At 41.3% G+C, this 20,452-nt stretch overlaps 1 protein-coding gene across 11 annotated transcripts in view; it reads right to left on the bottom strand.

The window, feature by feature from the left end:
* srcin1b (SRC kinase signaling inhibitor 1b) overlaps nt 1-20,452 on the bottom strand; it is a 50,261-nt gene that overhangs the window by 9,312 nt on the left and 20,497 nt on the right. For 7 of the 11 annotated variants that reach the window (XR_009205000.1, XM_058395186.1, XM_058395192.1 and 4 more), the window contains 16 exons: nt 14,216-14,414; nt 13,055-13,356; nt 9,962-10,665; nt 9,746-9,829; nt 9,439-9,479; nt 8,911-8,934; nt 7,147-7,307; nt 6,880-7,055; nt 6,136-6,266; nt 5,833-5,980; nt 5,452-5,639; nt 5,001-5,236; nt 3,152-3,440; nt 2,525-2,667; nt 1,894-2,079; nt 1,400-1,522 (listed from right to left, as the gene is read on the bottom strand). Coding sequence is in view for 10 of the 11 variants with exons in the window: in XM_058395186.1 (XP_058251169.1) it covers nt 1,400-1,522; nt 1,894-2,079; nt 2,525-2,667; nt 3,152-3,440; nt 5,001-5,236; nt 5,452-5,639; nt 5,833-5,980; nt 6,136-6,266; nt 6,880-7,055; nt 7,147-7,307; nt 8,911-8,934; nt 9,439-9,479; nt 9,746-9,829; nt 9,962-10,665; nt 13,055-13,356; nt 14,216-14,414 (3,135 nt within the window). In the remaining variant the exon portion in view is untranslated. Of the gene's footprint in view, nt 1-1,399; nt 1,523-1,893; nt 2,080-2,507; nt 2,668-3,151; nt 3,441-5,000; nt 5,237-5,451; nt 5,640-5,832; nt 5,981-6,135; nt 6,267-6,879; nt 7,056-7,146; nt 7,308-8,910; nt 8,935-9,438; nt 9,480-9,745; nt 9,830-9,961; nt 10,666-13,054; nt 13,357-14,215; nt 14,415-20,452 lie in introns of those variants that run through there. The other 4 variants (XM_058395204.1, XM_058395211.1, XM_058395197.1 and 1 more) reach the window with 3 other exon arrangements.

Here is a 20,452-nt window from a genome sequence, read left to right as displayed (position 1 = left end):
GGAAGAAAAACAATAAAGTTCACAATCTATAAAGAGGAAGATATACAGGAAAAAGATTGACCTAGCATGTGTGTGTGTGTGTGTGTTTGTTTGTTTGGGTTTTTTTTTTAAAAAGACACGATTTTCACTCGCTTCTGTTATGACACTTCCACCAGGGGAGTTCGGCGTAACATATTACCCCACGCCATGAACAACAGAAAGCACACACTTTGTGTGTCACGCGCCCACACGAGAAATGTCTAAACAGCAACAGTGACACTGTCGTAAATTACACCAGACAAACAAGAACGCAAGCAAAACACTCGCACAAAAACCGCCCAGGCTGAAGCAATTAAGCGAAGCGGCATGAGAGCCGGAGGTTTAATTCCGTAAAGGTTATCTGTAGGTCGCTGCATAAGACACATTAAAAAACATATGAAAAAATATTATTTTCTACAAAATGTCATTGCCATTCTGGATGATTTACTGTATATACTGTAAAAAGGAACAAAACATTTCATGACCTCACAGAAAACCTTCACCGACTTCAATAATTCCACACAAATCCTCGGTTGCTATAAAAACTATAATTTTTAATACAAAGCCATGATCTGAAATAAAGACTGGACTGACAGTTTGAGCTGCATTAAAAAAATAAAATCCATCACAACTAATCAGAATCAAGAGTTCAACAGCGCTGCAGTAAAAGCCTGTAGAGATCGAATTGTTTATTTTAAAGAGTGAAGAAATGGCAACACCTTATGGCATTGTAATGAACGGCAGTAATATATACATGGGAACGTTTGTTGTTGCAGCTACTGGATTTTCTGACACAATTTTCCTGAGCTCATTCGAATACACAATTTCCAGAGAGAGAGAAAAAAGGGAGGAAAGGAAAAGATTAATAGAAATAGAGGACAAGATCTTTTATGCCCATCATACACTGGCAACGTTTTGAGGCATTTTTCATGCAGATTTTTAATCTGTTTTTTTAAAACAATAATTCACAAGAGGTTGAGCACAAGTATTGTACTGTAACTCTACTAATACACAAAGTATTGACTGAGACGTAAAGATTGTGTTATTTATGAACCAGCTGACAGTTTACATTACAAAAGAACACGGCAATAAAAGATAACAGGATTGGCACTGGAGACTCCTTTCTTAAATCTCCTTACAGAAACGTCATCATATTTACAGGAACATGTCAAATCTGTTTTAATGCTTACATGCTGCATCTGGCACACAAGTAAGTGGTTATTATCATTGAACCAGCCCTTTCTGACCAATCAGATTTAAGATCTTAGTAGCACTGTTGTAAAGAAGTATATAGAAATTGTCTCAGAAAGTTGCCAGGGTATCCAGTATATGATAAGGATCTAAGCAGAAGGAAAACCGGGAGGGTGAATTAACCGGTTACCTCTAACCACAAACTGCTGCATGTCCACTGACCCAAACTGGGGGCGCTGCTCTCGGGACTGGTGGACTGTGGGAGGTTGATGGACCTGGGGGTGACGGGCTTTACCAGTGCTGGCTGGAAGATCTGCCATTTGAGTGTGTGTGTGTGTGTGTATGTGTAGGGAGAAATTGAGATATGACCATATCTGTGATTAAGCTCCTAATTGGTTGCTTCATTTACATTTTTGCATAATTACATTGCTTCACTGGTTATTCTTCACATTCTCAGTTGAGTCCAAAAAAAACATAATGAGATGATAATTAAAGAGTAATGCTTAGGGGACCAAGACAAAAACAAATACCACTGTGTGCTTGGAGCAGTAACGCATTAGCATTTGACTGAAATGCGGCATCACGGCATTAATAAATAATTAAAGAAATCTTATGAAAACAGGATTTGTTTTTCACAGCGCACTACCTCGACTCTTGGCACAAATTCCTTCATCCAAATTCTACCTCAAGCTCTGCCATGATCTTCTCATCTTCATCTTCATCCTCCTTCATCCCAGAAGCAGCAATAACCGGCGGCGTGGAGGAGGGCCGGGGTCCATCAGAGGTCGAAGGTCGTCTGAGTTTAACAGGCGGAGTCTGAGACTGGACTAGTGCGTCTGACTCCTCACAGTTTTCATTCTTTTCAGGTTTCTGTAGAGAGCAGACAGTAAAGGAGGGTCTAAATCTTACTCTGTGCTAAAGGAAAATCAGTTGAAGATTCACCGCCTTTACTTTTTTTTCAACTGTTAGTTAACTAATTGGCAAAGTCAACAAGCTAAAATGTCATTGAACGCCACTAAAACACCGTGGCACTGATTTATTGGGATCCCAAATAAATAAACAAGTCTTAATTTGCATGTGAAATTAGGTAAATTGCACAAATGTTAATTGCGCACCACAGGTCACTTAGGAAGAAGAGTTGTGTGAACGGTGTCATATGCAAATAAGAGGGAGGAAACAATATGCAAATGAGATTAGTCGAGAATGCTAATTATTCTCTGTGAGTTTGGAGCTGTGAGACGGCAAAGACAGGCATCCACAGTACCTTGGACTTACGGATTTAAAGAAAACAAACTAACCATTCCTTATGTCTTACGTTAACACTCTTATTGACAATGACGACCTCTCCACTGCTGTTGGTTGTGAGCCTGTGCCCCGATGGGAAGCTGCGACGTGGCGGTGGAGGTGGTGGAGACTTGGACGGCTTCTCTGTTCTATACCGTGGAACGGTCAACTCCCCTATGGTCGTTCAGTCCATGCAACACAAACATATGCACACAAGATAGACTGGTCAGATGATGGAGCCCATTTCAGATATTCGTACTGCAAATATTATAACAATTGATAGATTTTTCTGTTCTAGTTATTAGCAGCATCTTTTAAAGATCTTCTGCACCAAAAAAGATTTCGAACATGCCCATTTTCATCGAGTTATATGATCCAAACCTACAGCTGACAATGGATTATGGAAACTGTGGATGTGCTAAGTCGCATTATATGATTCATACTTGGAAAAGGGATTTACCAGGTTACCATATTTGTCATTGCATGATTTAAAGGATTATGGGTTCTTTTGCCAGGAAAGCAAAAGGTCAGCTTGTCTTGCCTTGATGACCACCATAAATCTTGAGGTACATATCCATTTTACTTTTACCATATCAAACCTTCAAATGTCTAATTGTAATGTCCAAGATCGGGGTAATTAAAATCACTATTATCTTACCTGATTCTCTTCTTTGAATGCCATCCTTGCTAGCTGGTTTAGGTGGCGGCTTTCCTGGTTGATGTTCTGGTGTACAGCTGGGTGTGGAGGATGGCGAGCCAGGTTTGGGTAAAGAGGAGAGCTGTGGTTTTGGGGGCACAGCAGGTTTGGTGATCTGCTTGGCAGCAAAATCTAGATCAGGAATGGCCTTCATCAGTTCTGCTTGTGTCTCCTCCAGGAGACGATTTATGTCCTGGGCACTAAACTGGGTTAAACTTGCCCGCTTTTCTTCCCAATCGCGCTCTGCTGCCTAGACACACATGGACATAAATAATGTCAGTGTATGTAGATTTAATGTGGGTTATGTGGCTTGAGGCCAACTGTGACATATCATCCCCACAGCAAGTCCTGGCTCTATCATTTCAACTGGCTCCTCAACTTTTTTGATTCATGATCTAATCAAGAAGTGTAAGCCAAACTACCCTGTGGAGGAACATCATTTCTGGTGCCCATATCCATGACCTTATTCTTTCAGTTATTGCCCACAGCTTGTGAAGAGAGACGAGGATAGAGACATGAAATAACCTGTAAAAGGTAAGCTTCATCCAAAAACTAAACTACTGCTCCACCACTACAGACCAGCATAAATACCCTGGCCCAATCTGCCAGTATCTCAGGTGTAGTGCAAGTTTCTTTTCCCAAAATGTGTGAATAGGATCCTAAGGAATATAAAATCCTCTATCATTTTCATTTTATCAGCAAAATTTAGGTATGTGTCAGAGGTCCAAGTGCCAAGAGGACAAAATAAAATTGATATAAGGGCCAGTGTGGGTGCATGTTTTCATTCCAATCAAGCAGAAGATACACCTGATTCCACCTGAATCAACTGATCATGTGGCTTCTGCTTGGGTGTGGTTTAGGTGTGGATTCTACTCAGTTAGAGTGAAAACCTGCACCCACATCAACCCTTTGTGGATATGATTTAGACGTCCATGTCCTAGAAAGACTCTGACCAATGACACATCTTTGACCTTCCTTTAACAAAATCCTCCCAGTCACACCCCTCTGGATCAATTCTGAATCCCCTTACTAACAATGTGGAGCCACTATCAAGCACCTAACCAGCTTTCCACAAGAAGTCTGATTACTGTGAAATGCAAAAAAACACTCAACCAAGATAAAAACCTTACCCTGGGACCCATCTATGAGTACTCTGGAGTAAGAGATACCAGGCCAGTTAGGAGGTTTAGTACCATTGCTTGAATCGCATTGATGTAAGGCTGTGGGCTCCACACCTAGACCTGGCTCTAAGTGCAAGTCTCAATAACCTAAATCCAGGCAAGGTGCAATAATGCTTTAATAACTTTCATGGGGGCCTTTAGAGTCAACCATGTCTGACCCCTTAGATTCACCACAGATGGCCCTACTGGGAGTATTAAGCCCAGGGTAACATGACAATGAAGTTCAATAGACAAGGCTCTTTGACTCAAAGTCTTGCTTAGGAGGAATTATTTGACAGCACAGCCGGGTTCAAGTCCTAAAACTGTCAGTGTTTAGATCCTGCTTTTTGTCTTCCCATTGGAAAATCTAATTTAGTGTGTTATTGCATCATAAAATATAAGCTCATCCAATAGTGAGGATTCAGCAAGATGGTGTATTTAAAAGAACACCAGAAAAACAGAGTTTTCAAGATTCTAGGACCCACAAATATTCTATTATCAACTAGTTGTCCATCTATCGTATCTTTTCCACCTTCCTGATCTTGCAGATATTTAAAATATGTTTTAATTAGCTCAACCATCAGAGCAAACAATTGCAAAAGCAAGCACAGACACCACACCATTAAAGCAATACCAGAAATCTGTGTTACCAGACGGACTTCCACGGACACCCCTTTGTCCGTTTCTCTCCGTGAAGGCAGATCCTCAATGCTACGGCCCTTCAGTGTTCCTGCTGAGGTGCCATCCTGCTCGGGCATGCTGCTGTCCACAACTCCGCTGCTTGCCAGCCAGTTCCCAAGAGTGGTAGTACCTGCTAAACTAGCAGCGCCACTCAGACTCGAGCCCAGACTGGTGCCAAGAGCACTAGACAGGCTGGCACCAGAGCCTGGAAAGAAAGCTGAGTCAATTTACAGGATTGCATAATACATTGATGTATGTCTGAAGAATCTCTGGGTAATAATTGCAGTAGCACATCACCTAATCCACAGGTTCTTAACCCTGATCCTGTAGCACCCCAAATCCTTCACATTTTAGTGCGGTTCTCTAGGACCAGGCTTGAGAACCTTTAATCTAACCAATTATATAAGTGGAATATAATACCTATGTTGGCAGAGTTGGTCATCAAGGAGACTGACAGACCGGTAGTGCTTGTTAAAGTGCCTGTGAAGTCAGGAAGACTGGTCAGAGAAGGGCTGGTTAGGATGTCCAGATCACAGCTCTTTGTAAAATCTACATCGCTGGAGCTGCTAAAGTCTTCCGGAGTCTTCCATAGGCCTTCTGATACCTGCCTGTGTGCACACAGACACTTGGTTGTTTTTAAAATCTGCAGTAGATTTGTTGTATATATTTGCATGAGTGTCCACAACGTTCTGCAATGACCTGCATGTATTTAAATATTTTTGGGTAGGTGGGCTTATTGTCCTCATATGCCTGTATAAGTGTTACTATTGTTTTTTGTGTCTGTGTGTGTGTCTGCATTACCTCCTGAGCAACGCAAGTGTATCTGTGACATTTCTGCAGCGTTTCAGTAAAGCATCAAGCCTCAGAGGTTCCTCTTTTAGAAACTTCACTGCCTCGACCTCCACTCGCAGCACCACGCGCATTTTACTTTGCAGCGTTGGGAATTGATCTGGACAGACAACCCCATGCCATGTAAATAAATATGAACAGAACTAAATTTGAAGTCCTTTCCATTTTTTGTATTGGCCAGCCTGGGTTCTGTCTGTGAGCATAATGCTGTTTGTGAATGACTAATATTTGTGTAGGTTGTGTTCATGCACTCACTCTTAAGTTTGGTCAGTGTCTCTCCTAGCTTCTGGAGCTCTTGACTTTTCTGTTCCACTTCCTGTTCTGTCACCAAGCGATGGTTTAACCCTGCCCCTGTCTTCATTTCCTCCACTGAACGCTCCAGGTCACTTGAAACAAAATACACACATGCATGATAATAGCACAGTTCTACAGATTTTCAGCACTAGAGACAGCCCCATATTCCTGTTACTGCTTTTAACATGTCGTTGTTGACTGCAGTTCACTCTGACTTGTTAATTCTCTACAGTAATAATTTGGTTTACTATTTTATCCTTTGGGAATTTTTACTAGTTACAGAACAACAAGCAGCTACAGCTGCAGAGGCCATGTTAACAGTGGGTAAGATAAGTAGGTAGGTAGCTAACACCAGTGCCTGTTGTGCATAGTAAGAAGTGATAGTTTCACGAGCTTGTATTATCATTGTTTTTCTTAAAACAAGTAGCCTTGCTTGCTATGAAATAATGAGTATTAGGCTGTTGTACTGTGGAATTACAGATAAGAGAAAGATATGAATATCATATGATCAACATTGCAATTTACTGACCACACATGGACTCGATTTCACGCGACTCCAAGGACTCATCCCACAGACTTAAATTAATTAATAATAGCCAAATAATTAAGGAATTGTCCATAAGAAAGTGATGAGATTGAGCCAGTAGTGATATGGTGATGGAAAATACTGAAAACATCCAGGTGTGCTTGTGTGCGTTAGCTTACTGTAGCTGCTGTATAATCAGTTCCTCTTCATTGAGATAGCGCAGCCTCTCTTCCTCCACGAGGAGGCGCTGGCGTTGTAGAGGATCTTCCTGCATCCGAGATGCTTCGATCAGGCAGAGACCTAAATCGGCCTCCGCTTGCCTCAGCAAAGTGTGCACAGAGTCCTGATTCTGCATCTGAAAACATGCAAACAAAATGAAATCACTCAACAAATTCTTATTATTTTCTTATTCTTATTTTGCCGGAACTCTCCATAACACGACACACCTGTATTTTGCGTAATTGTGACAGCTGTTTGCGTAGCTCGTTTGTACTTCGTTGCAAGTCACTAAGATGCAGCTGCATTTGGGAGCGAGACATTGTAATTGGCTGAGACGTGCCAGAGGGCGGCGGTGGCATCAGGGCCAGAGGAGCTGAGGGAGTCGTGGCTGTCAGAGAGAAGAATCGAGGTCAGGAGACAGCAAGGTTGAAGTTAAGCAACTCCGATGTGGATTTTGTTTTGAAATCAAATTTGGCTGACTGGAAACCTGATTGACTAGGATTTTTTGGAAAAAAAAGTAAATTAATAATGAATGCTAAAGCTAATTAGCGAGATTGATGCCGAGCCCTTTCCCTTTCAGTGAACTGGCTCATCTGCCTGTTGAAATTTATCCATGTTTAGTCTTTCATCTATGCTCAAAAATCACTAATACTTACATGTATAGTAGTGAAGTTTTGTTTTGTTTTTAATTTTAGTACCATCATACTACAAATTGGCATAAAAATTAAGGCAATTTTTTCTTCATTCACACCACTCAATTCAGAGATACAGATGTACTGTATCCGAGGCTTGCTTCACCACAACACCTCTTCAGGGTTATCACATGCAGTACACATCGACATTTTCCTCAAGTAATGTAAAACACACAAGGCTTGCATCCAAGCAATGCCCAGGTCATCAGCGCTATTGCTCTCTTTGGAGGAAAGGGAACAGAACATGCCGCTGATGAAACCATATTTCTAGGGTTCATTCCAGTGGTCAGGGGTTGCAGCACAAACATTCCGGGATTGTTCAGGTTGAACACGCTTACTTACACACACATTGTTACAGGGTCTTCCAAACTCGGGGTTCTACTTTTTCCCCTGACTCCATTCCGTAATTATCTACAGCAGGTACCAGATATCTCAATCCACTGTTTTTCACTTGATCAGTTATGAAAAACTTGTGCTACGCTTATGATCCTCATTTTAAATTTAAATATATCTTGAACACAACAGGAGCTCTGATGGTTGTTCTGACTGCAGGGCAAATCACAGTTTTATATGAACGCACTCGTTCCAAAACATCATTCTTTCTACTGTGGCAACTTTGCAGTTCCTCGTGTATAACAACAAGCTGAGTCTTGTTGGCTTCAAGAGAAAACTGGTGGTAAGCAGAAACAAGAACCAACTCATTTTGTGGACATTAAATGTAACTATAAATGGATAAAAAAATTTTTTTAAAAATGATCAACTTCACTGTTGTACCTTCAAGTCAGGCTGGTTCACACCATGGGTGGTGAGATCACTGATTATTTTTGCAGTTTTAATTATTGTTTCTAGAAGTTGCCTGTGGCTTATACGCTATGCTTGCTACACTTTTACAGAAGTTTGTTATTCTTTGTGTTTAAAAAAACAGCACTGTTAACTTTTTCCTACTAAGTGCACAGAACGTAGTTTTGTCAGCGGTTAAGGCGTTACTACTGGTTGGAAAGTTGGGAGTTCAAATCCCAGGACCACTAATCTGCCCCTGCTGGGCCCTTGAACAAAGCCCTTAACCCTGATTTGCTCAGTTGTATAAAATGAGAAAAATGCTATATATATAAACATCTTGAGCTATTTATCAGACTCCAGTACTGCTACATTCTATTAAAATTCGTTGTTTTGTCATAACTGATGAAATAAAAACAGTTTATCAGTGGTGGGTTCGACAGACTTTAGACGAACAGAAGTCGACAACACCTTCAATGGGGTGTAGCGAGGAAACAGAGTGACAGACAAACACAGAAATACCTTTTCCTTTTCTAGACCTGCCAGCTGAAACACAAAATTCAAAATGAAAATCAGCTTGGGTCCTAATCAATGTACAGTAAGTGATGTTCAGGCTGGTTTATGCCATGTTTGGAACAGGATTAAAGACTTAACGGAGGCAGAGGCGAGGCAAGGTGGACGTGGCTGTACGGAAAAGTGAAGGTATCGTGTGATTCTGAAGCGACTAAGCTGAACAGCCTTCAAATTTGTCTGGTGTCTCTGAACCCAAATCACTTGAAAGTGACCCTTGTATTGGTTCAGTAAGAAATAAGTAACATAAATAAAGTAAAAAAAAAAAAAGTGTATTCACTTAATTCTATATGATTATTGACCTTATGTTACCTTATGAACCAATCTGAAGCACGGACAGTAGTTCGTAGGGCATTAACATTTCTATATAAATTTTGCGTCATGCTGGACCCCGTTACATCACCCCATCGTTGATTCATTTCCTAGTACAGACTCACTGCTTCCTTAAACATCATACATTTACAAGTATACAGTACTTACTCTCAGGTGCTGAGCAGTCGCTTGCTGTTTCTGCCTTGTCACTGTAAAAGAATATATCTGTCACAAACTGTCCACTATTAATATCCAGTCATATCCAGTCTCTTTATTGCAAGCTTCAGGTGTCCAATATCAATCACGATCAATCTGCTTTTATCTCAACATTTATGTTTCTCCACCTGGATTCAGAAGAAAAATGAATACACACTTTGTCAAATTGAGTTAATGTCACTCCACTTTTATGCACTGGGTTTAGCAATGCAGGAGACTGTGATTTTAAATATTTAAAATATTGGGAAAAATAGCTTACGGGCTGTCTGGGGCACGGGTGAGAACACTCTGGACCAGACCAGTCAAACTGGCTATCTGCTTCTCCATAGCTTCCATTCGCTCCCTAAAACACACAAAGATATTATACAAAATAACACAACACAATAATGAAGAAATCCTACAAACCATTATCAAAGTCATAATAGTTGACTTAACCATTTCTTTCATGAATTGGTCTTTTTGACAAAAAACTTACCTTGTGTCAGTTTCGTATCCTGCCAGTGCCACTCCCTCACCACCTGCTCCACCCATCACACACATCTGGTCTAGCAAAGGGCCCCCGACTCGTGCTTTATGACCTTCTACATACACCGTCCCATCTTTTCGAAAGCCTTGCCTTCCCGGTGATCCCCGACCCGAGTGACCCCTGTACGGCTCCAGCTTCTGCGGTGATGCAGGTGGCAAAGTTCGGAAGCCCATTGGGCCGTAAGGCTCTGCATAGAGCGGTCCTCCAGGCCTGTAGAGGGCAGCGTCAAGCTCGCAATGAAGAGCAGCAGCTGAATACGGGCTCAGGGACCGCAGCGAGCCACGCCGGAAAGCAAGTGACTGGGGTGAAGCCACACCATGGACTAGTGCATATGGATCTGCATATGCCGCCTCGTTCTTCAGGAGCACTACGCTCTTTGATGGTGATCCTGGTGCCTCCTCGTCCGGTCTGACGTCACGCCGCTCCAGGATGGCGCTGGGGGAGGGGCAGAAGGCAGGGTGGTTGGGGTTTTGGTGCTGGTAAGGGTGGGGCTGAGGGGACGGTGGTGGACCAGCGTACGAGGAAGGCCGGACTGATGCATAAGAAAGGCGGGAGTGTGGGCGGGACGGGGAGGCCGATGGAGAGGAGGATGAAGGGTGGGTGTTCAAGCGGCGAGTGGGAGAAGATTCACGCGAGGTGTACGCTAGCTCCCTCTGGTGGGTGCATGCAGAAACAAAAAAGGGCACAATTAATTTAAACATAAATCTTGGCTACCCCTCACGAGTCTTGTAAACCAATTGAAAACAAGTGGACGGGGCTGTGATTTCATTTATGCTGGTTGATTACTAAGTATCAGTCACTCTAGGAGTTTTGTGCCATGGTTTATTACAGATGCTTAAAAGAATTTAAAAATTACTCGCCTTGTTCCTCAGACAGTTTTGTGATAAGAGACTTCAGCATGTTTTTTGTTTTTGTGGTTTAATGCCATCATCAGTCACAGTGTGACTGAGTGTTTGACTGACTGATCATCCTGAAGAAATGAGTTAATTAATACTCACATTAGCATATGCTCATTTTTTTTTTACTAAGGTCTAACATACTGCCAACATTAGTTATTTTGTCTGTCTTAAAGAAATGCATATACCTTTTTTCAAATTGGTTCTCTGAAACCAGTGGCGGGCCGTGCATTTCAGACCTAGGCTTTCACTGGTGTCCTTCCTAATTAATCCACCTCTATACCATCATGATGACACCACCATTTTCCACTCAGCCCTCCTAAAATTCTGCAATTCTCCATAAACTGTACACAAATTTGTGATCGCCTGAGTCCCCTTTAAATTTCATATGACAACGGCTCTTCCTACTTTCGGCTCTTCCCCGTCTTTCAGCGCGTTCTTCAATCTACAGACCGCGGCGTCGCAGAGCGAGGATCAGAGTGTGTGTGTGTGTGTGTGCGTGCGCGCGCGCGCGAGTGTGTGTGTGATCAGGAAGACTCGTATTTGGCTTGTTCAGTACTCAAATGTTATACACATATATGCAATACAGTGGAATGCTGCAATAAGTTTACCATCCTACCCTGTTAGTCAAACCATTATTTTATTTCATTTATTTCATTTATTTTTTACTAATATACCCTCATTGGGGGCTGAGCCCTCCTTAAATGTAAAAACCTTTAAATAACAAGGTAAAAAAGAATTTAGGCTACAGTATTTCACACCTCACAAGGAATAGTCAATTTTATTACGGTTACTTTTCTCAAAAAAGACATTCTTGATAAAGTATGCAGCAAACTGCAGTCTCCGGAGGACGCAGCATCCGAAATGAGACGCAGCGAATACAGAAACACTGTATATGGGCGGGTCGCTGCCTCTGACTGCTCCAATTATCCAATCAAAGGACGGGAAATTGCTGCCGTAATCGTATGCCTGCTAGATGGCCCCAGTGACGCCAACTCGAAATCTGATTGGTTAAGGTAACAGTTTCATTGCCACTTATTTTAAGCTACGGGCGCCTGCACTATTGATTCTGAGGGCCTTAAGGCAGATTTCTTTCACTCTGGCAACACATGATGTTATGATTATATGATTATATGATGATGTTATGATTAAATATGATTGGATAAATACTCTTATCATAAATATACACTACTGGAAGCAGCGCAACCAAGAGAAAAGCTATGAAATGTAGAGAATAGACTGGGAATAATTTAATACACATCCATTGAAAATATATATTAAATATTTTAAAATGAAAGTCAGTGATTCAGATCACTGCTGTTTCGGCCAGCAGAGAAGGCCTTGCTGGCCCTGACAGTCCGCCACTGTCTGAAACCAATCGGTTATTTTTTTTTAAATAACTGAAAAGGGTTTATATACTGCTTTTAGTTTTCATCTAATGTTTTTTTCTAGCTTTATTGAGTTTGTTGGTTTCCATTATTTTCTGGGAGGGGGTTTTCTATAGGGTTAAGCTTGCTTTTTTTTTCAGTAAATTTAGTTCTAGATTAATTTTTTTGCAAACATGCAAACATTACAAACAAAATTTTAAAGTGTTTCTACAGAAATTTATAAATTTATTTATAAAAAACAAATGTGTTTAAGAAAAATAAAATAAATTATTTTTCATAAGACTTTTATATAACAATCCAAAGAGGTTTGGATTGCATAAAATGATCCATTTTGATTAGAAATGATATTAGAATAGGATTTGGCTTTTTTTGTAATTCTGAATCTTTAAATATTTCCCAAATTTATAGATAAGCTATCTAGAATTTGCTAGTTTTTTAATTGTAAGTTTTTAAAAAAAAATATTTTTGTTTATATGCACTGAATTCTGTGTGAACAGTAGATTCAGATATATTTTCAGTTCTATATGTGGATTTTCTCAGGCTTGTTCATTAGGGATAAATAAACACAAATAAATTTAAATTTAAGTCTAATATTAATCTTGAACTTTTTTTCTAATATTAATGTTGAACTTTTTGTACTACCTTTCTTCTGTAAAGCTGTCTATTGATAAAAGTGCTATACAAATAGAATTGAATTGAATTAGCTGACAGAGTGTTCTTCAGTAATATAATGTGTTCTCAGTCTTTTGGAAGCTCACCCGCAGGTCTCCGTTGGTGACATGGCCGTGGTGCGCGTGGTGGTGAGTGTTGAACGCGGCATCTCGGCAGTAGATCTTTAGGACGCATCGGTCATGGATCCGGCGCGGATCATCCAGCTCGTAGAAGACGTTGCGTGCCTCGTCTTTGATGAGGATGGCAGTGGAGGGCGAGCGGAGCGCACTCATGTTCAGCTGCTGAGGGAAGACGTGCACGATCAGCGCATGCAGAGTCTCCATGCTGCTCAGCTCGTGACTGAGGTGAACACGCCGCGTCTCATCACCAAACTGCAGGAACAGAACGCCTTAGGAGGGATAGAGAGAGAGACAGGAATGGGTAAGGGGTAAGATTTAGAACAGAGAGGGAGGGGAAAAGACAACCAGTAGATTAACGCCATTTTGTGAGTGCCTTTGAATTTGTGCAGCGCATCACAGTTGACATTAGGACAAATCTCATGGGAGGGCTTCAAGCTTTCTGCAGGGAGACAAAGATTGCAGTTTAACAAAAAAAAAAACTCAGCAGTCTCTGGGTGTGAATCTCACTCCTCAGTGCACCTCCCTCCGAGACCTACCACGAGGCTGAAATGGGGCTCCTGTGGAGAAAATATTTCACCTGAACAGGCAAGTCAGGATGTCTTTACAGCTTTGGAAATCCAAATGGCTTTCCTGAAAAGCTCAGAAATAAATAAAGCAACACCAGTGCATGTTTGAATTCTCAATTCTGATTGGTCAGAAGGCACTCCAGTGCATTGTCGGTGTACATTACTATGCTGGGACTCGTATAGCTGAAGCTTTACATACGTGGATGATGTTTGATATGGTGGAGTCTTCTGGAAGGAGATGTTGCCAAAGGAGTCTCCTACATCAGCACTTTGAAAACTCTGATTTAAGACTGGGGACTTGAGGGGTTTTTTTTTTGGCTTGATGGGTGTGAATTAATGAAGAACAAGTATAACATAAATCAGTGAACCTGAAGTCACTGTGGCTATTTTTTTCATTTACTGTCCATCATTCTGAAGTGGCTTTCTCATCACTTCACAGTAAACAGCTAAATCATCTGTAGTCCCCTGTCAAAATGCCCTGTGTAGGTTTCATCACATCAGAAAGTCGATGTCTGTCTGTTGTACTGTGAGTGTATCTAAGTAGGTGTGGGCGAGGCTGTACCTGGTGGGCGGAACTTGTTCTGGCTGGGAGAGCGGGCAAGCGGCAGGCTCTGTCTGAGGCGGTTGGAGCGACTGAAGCCGAGAGCGAGATCAGCGTCGCCCATGGTCTCTAGATTCTCTGCCGAGGCGTAGAACGACCGTCCTCCACCCTGATCGGCAAGAGAGTGATGACCTCCACTGCTAGCACGAGGAGTCCTCGCCTACACAGGGAGAGCAGAACCGTGATGAAACCCCTTACTATCACATCACAGACCATACACTCGCTCTCATAAAAGAAAAATCTAGATCAACTGGCAGAGAATTTCTTAAAGTGGCATTTTCACACTGTGCTAGAGGAGCCAGCTAAGAGATTTTGGTTGTTAAAAGAAATCATTTACTCAGTTTGGTTTAAATAGCTGGCTGATGATTCTATTATTGAACAGGAAACATTAACAGAGTGAAGTTGTGCACTAGCTTTAACAAACCCGTGAAGGAAAATGGCTTCTCGGTAGTGCACTCAGACTTTAATTAGCTGCACTGTAGTAACAGATGTGCAGAACTCAACAATGATGCCTTCTGGGAAGGTGGCAGACCATCAAGAAATAAGTTTGTGTGTGTGTGTGTGTGCGTGTGTGCAAGCCTTGTGCTTTGTCACTGTTGGTGAGTGAAGCGGAACTAATGAGGCTAAAACGTACAAAGGCTCTTTCTCTCTATAAAACACACACACATACACACACACACACACACACACACTGTATAACCAACTTTAGAGTCTCTGTGTGTGTTTTTTTTTTCATGCACAGGACTAAAATGGCCTGAAAACATCTCATTCGTAGGTAGAGAGAATTCAAAACTATGAATATGCATGACTATGCAAATTAGGAACCGCCTCCACTATCCCAGCCCCACCCCTTCCCAAAATACGCTGATTACTATGTGCCAGGGTTTTTTTTTTAATTTATTGGTTATCTTTGTGTGTGTGTGTGTGTGTGTGTGTGTGTGTGTGAGACTGTACAGATGGCCACAACAGACTGAAGAACTAAAGTGACACTGCATCACACTCTGTAGGTGGAAATGAAGCAAAGGCTTAATAGCACTGCCACCACTATCAGTCCATGTAGTTGAATGGCATTGTGGGTAATGCCATGAGCAACATGACAACATAAACCTTGCATGAGGTTTATGATCACATATTGATTCTAAGTTTTGATGTGCAAGTCAATTGAGGGTGGATTTTCCTTACAAAAGTAAACATAATCAATTGAATCGATCACACACACACACACACAGAGGTTAAAGCAGGACAACAGAGTCAAAGTATCTATGTACCGTAGCAAGCTAATTAACCTCATGTTCTAATGATTTACACACTAATTATGACGACAGTGTCAGAGCGACAAAACCTAAATACTGACGCAGTGCGTTTGTGGGTCAGTTGCATAGCCAGGATGTCATTTTTATGGGTTTGGTTGTGAAGCAACAGGCTCCTGGCAAGCATTGTGTCTCAAAGACATACTGTTTTCACAACTGCAGTGTTAAATATTTGCATATTTTTTGCGAGTCTGACTTTGACCATGCAAATGTAAAAGTAAAAAAAAAAAAGAACATTATAAATCACAGTGAAATAAATAAGAATGGATATAGTAATTAGAGTGTGGAGTGTAAATCTGAATCCCAGACAGCTTTACAAAACCTCTTGGCATGGCACCAATTTGGGATTCACCTCCCGCTCTCCGGATGCAATCTATTTTAGTGTGCATTAATAAATGATTACACTGAGTTATTACAGTTAAATGCTGTTTAAATGAAGAGATGACACTAGTGTTATCTGAATGCATAATAGGCAATATGCATCTTAGTGGGTTTTAATGACCAGGAAAGCACAGGAAATGCAGCTAGATTTTGAGTTTTTACCCAATTCACTTTTAAGAGCTCATTAAAACATGGTCTACTTTTCTACTACTTCTCACCACACTCCAAACAACTATGGTTTGCCTATTGCTATTATTAACATTCATAAAGAACAGTCCATTCGGGACCATTTCTTTTAATCTCTCCTGGAGGAACACATCCCCAGGCCACTCCAATAAAAAATCCCTTATCCAAAAACCTTTAATGACCCGACTGCTAGCAGGCAAAACACAAATATGCTTGATTACTCAGTGAATCTGACGAGTGTTTGCAAATTGCATTGTCTGAAGCATGCATATCAAAGATAACAGTGGCAGAAATTCAGCAAACAGAAGAGACTCAGGAGACTTGACTACTCATTACTGGTCTAGACTCCTCACTCCTTAACTGCTTTGATGTTACCTTAGCAACAGTCCTCTAAGCGCAAGCCATCACAGTATAATTGACAGCACATAGCTGGTGGAAACCACTGGAGACTGGGAAAAAAAGTCTTACATTCGTAAGTCGAAAGGCGCTTGCTTAAGTTTGTGGAAACCTCAACTGGAAAAGAAATCATCAAAGTGAAACTTTGAGGCAAACAACAAGCCCTGTTAAAAACACCAGAAACGCTTAAGTTCTGAAAGTTTTGTCATGCCTGCGGCTCTGGGTAGCCCCGTCAGCTCCAAGGTCCCTGGACTCACCACAATCTAGTCCAGTATAAGCTGGTTACTGAAGAAAGAATTAATAAATGATAAGTGTCATGTCTATGGTTACAAGCAATGATGCTAACTGTCCAGAATCTTCTAGGGTTTCAATGTATAACCATCGCTCCATCATCTGAAGCTCATTGTTAAATGCAGCTTAGTTATGCAGTAATACAGTAATCCATAAAACAGCGTATTTAGTTCCACTATTCTGGTCTTCATATTTGCAGCAACCTAGCAACTGCTCCTGCTCATTAAAGTGTATTTTGCAGTGTCCAACCAGGAAGGATCAACCTGTACAATTCAAGTGGTCAGATTTCAGAAGCAAAGACTGTCCCTGTGAGTAATTGCCCTGCAGAGAGTCTGGGTATTTTTAAAAAGACAACACAATGAAGGAGATCAGCAGAACCAGTCCATCTCTTCTTCTAGTCGTCTTCAGAAAGCCACGGCAAGAAAAATTAGGTCCTGCTCAGCCATAACACCATTATACAGATGGCAAGGTCTGTGGTCAGACTACAGAATACCATGGATGATGTTCTACATTTCCTGGAACTGCTCTAAGGGAAACTGAAGCACCTCCTCCCACCAGAAGTTCCATATTTGGGACACTAACCCAGCTGGAGCAGGTCATGAATCTGAATGGCCATCTGCTTCCCTCTCTACTTCCAGGATAGGCTGCATAGAAGTGCACTGATTTGGCTCCCCACCACTCCTTGGGGAAATTCCAGCGGTTTCACAGATTAGAGAGAAATTTCTAATACTAGGGCAGCTGATAAAACTTAATCACCAGTAGTTTACCAAATAAATAGGTGGTGTTAATGGTAATCAATAAATGTATGCTAGAATTAGGAGAGAAACTTTCGGCAAACTGGATTTTTCCAGGTATATCAGAAAACACCTGAAAACTATTTCATGAATCAAGGTAATTTCCTAAAGAGACAGAAAGAATAAAATCAAATGAAATTTGAGGGAGCTGTCAAAGTTCTATCACTGAGTAGAAGTCTTGAAGAAATGGTTTTTGAGGCTGGTTGCAACTAAGAAAATAAAGTCCTTGCCGGCACTCGGAAGAGACTGCGGTATGTTCAAGATCATAAAACTTATGTGATAGAAAGTCTTCTGGAGAGATGAGTCCAATTTTGTTAGGAGAGCCTATGAGACATATAAGTCTGCAGGTTTCTGTGACAGCTGTCATGGTCTGGAGTGCATTTCAGAAAGCGATGTAGGAAATGTGGTGCAAATCAATCGGATGATGAATGCTGAGGAAATAGAAACAGATTTTGTTTCATCCTGCAGTACCGTTGGGAAAATATCGGAGTGGTAAAAACGTTCTTCCAGCATGATAATGACTCCCTGAACGCTTTGCAAACACAATTAAAGCCCACTTCAAGCAGAAGACAGATGGGCAAAGCTGTACTAAATCGGTCACCTCAGACCAGAAACAAACATCGCTGAAGCTGTTTGAGATCACTTGGGCAGCAAAAGTAAAGTTAGAGCAAACTGTTCATGATGGATTTCACCAAGCAAATACACAATGCGGCCAAAAATTTGTGGACACCTGACAATCACACTCACACTTAAGTTGTTACCACAAAGCTGAAAGAAAAATGTTGTATAGAACTATGTGGGCCAAACTTGTTCCATCATGACAAAGTCCCTATGGACCATGCCATGCAAGCTCCATGGAGGCACGGCTTCAAGTGGAAGAACTCAAGTGGCCTGAGACCCGAGACCTGATCTTAAACCCACTGAACACGTTAGGATGAACTGAAACGCTGACTGCACGCCAGACCTCTTCACCTGACATCTGTGCCTGAAAGCTCTAAACCCCTTAACCACCTTCCAAAATCTAGTGGAAAGCCTTCGGAAGAAGGAAGCTTATTTTGTTCAACAAGGGTGGTGGTAGCTCAAGTTAAAACCAGAACCTGGAAACAAAGCTGCGTTCAAGCCCCAGCACCAACAAGCTGTCACCATTGGGCCTTTGAACAAGGCTTTCAATCCCCCCTGATCCAGGGGTGCTGCATTATGGCTGACCCTGCGCTCTGACCCCAACCCTCCAAGGATGGGATATGCAAAGAAAGAAGCTCACTGTGTATATGTGACAAATAAAGGCTTCTACTCAAAACAAGCACATATGGGTGTGACAGTCAGGTGGACAAACCTTTTAGCCATATAGTACAAATAGATCCCAACTCTTCCCAAAGATATCACCAATGCTTGACGTACAATTCCCTGCAGAATATTTAATAAACAATGAATATCTACAGGCATGCTACATTAAGCAGTGTTCCCCAGACTTCTATAATCATCAAATCTTGTGTAATTATGACCGATATGCCGGGATACTAGTTAGCAAAATACATTAGACTTATATGATAGTTTCAATCATTGCCCCACTGGCCAACAGAAATCTGGCAACACTGGCAATTTTTAATCTGCAGGTCAAGTTAGTTATTGCTAGCATTGTTTTTCCTGTCATCATATCAGCTATCTATTCAGGGTAGAATTAGCTAAATTGTGGTATCTTGTCACGTAATGAGGTACTTGAAAATTCCTCACTGCTTCCTTGTTTTCTCGCAGGCAGCGGGATATAGAGGCAGGAATTATAAAGCGCATTAAGCCACAGCTTGTTACCACAAGGTCATCATGAAAGATCACCATGCTCCTGTGGGGCAACTTTAAATCCCATTAGAAAGCCATCAAATTCATACAGGAGCAATCAAAGCTCTGCAGTTAAACCATTATGGGAGAATAAACTTTTTTTTTTTTTCACAGGTCATATGCATGGTTAAATTTTCTTGCTTACTTAAGGGGAATTTTTCCCACCAAAAGGAAATCCAGTGTTATCTGGAAGGTTGGAAAATAGCTGTGTAATTGCACTTTGTTGCTGCATTTAAGTACTTATTCAGTTCAATTTACAAAAGGTTTTTTATTCTGTAATTTTTCATTTCGAGATTAAAAATACTTGTTACAAAGCTCAAATGCCATGAGATATATTTTTTCCTTTGTAAAATATTGTATTTTGCTGGATGCCCAAGATTCAAGTAAAGAACATTCCTCCAGGACTCTGATGCTACAGAAAACAACACAGAACTAGGGCTAAAGAGCAAAATGAAAAAATCTACCTATAAGTGCTAGAATAAATGTTTAGATTTCATCATTATAGCTAAAGAAGAATGTTAAGTGAGCTATGCCTTTAGATTTTGTAAATTAGCTAGCTTGTTAGGTACTAGATAGCTGATAAACGTGTGATAAACTTTTCTCATCGTTAAAAAATATTTACGATAGAGAGAAAAATAGAGACATAGTCCCTCTAGCGTGTCCTCGGTCTTCCTTGGGGTCTCTTCCAGGGGGGGCATGCCCGGAACACCTCCCCAGGGAGACGACCAGGAGGCATCCGAAACAGATGCCCGAGCCACCTCAACTGGCCCCTTTTGATGTGGAGGAGCAGTGGCTCTACTCTAAGCTCCTCCCAGATGACAGAGCTCCTTACCCTATCTCTAAGTGAGCGCCCCGCTTCCCTACAGAGGAAACTCATTTCTGCCTCTTGTATCTGGGATCTCGTCCTTTCGGTCATGACCCAAAGCTCAGAACATTAAAAACTCTTTTTTTTTAATTCACCATAAAGTCTAAAGAAGTATATTGATATAACTTAACTTTGAGATTGG

The sequence above is a fragment of the Hemibagrus wyckioides genome, linkage group LG01 (genome assembly GCF_019097595.1).
Source record: "Hemibagrus wyckioides isolate EC202008001 linkage group LG01, SWU_Hwy_1.0, whole genome shotgun sequence".
NCBI lineage: Eukaryota > Metazoa > Chordata > Actinopteri > Siluriformes > Bagridae > Hemibagrus > Hemibagrus wyckioides.
This window is presented reverse-complemented; position numbering and strand designations above follow the sequence as displayed.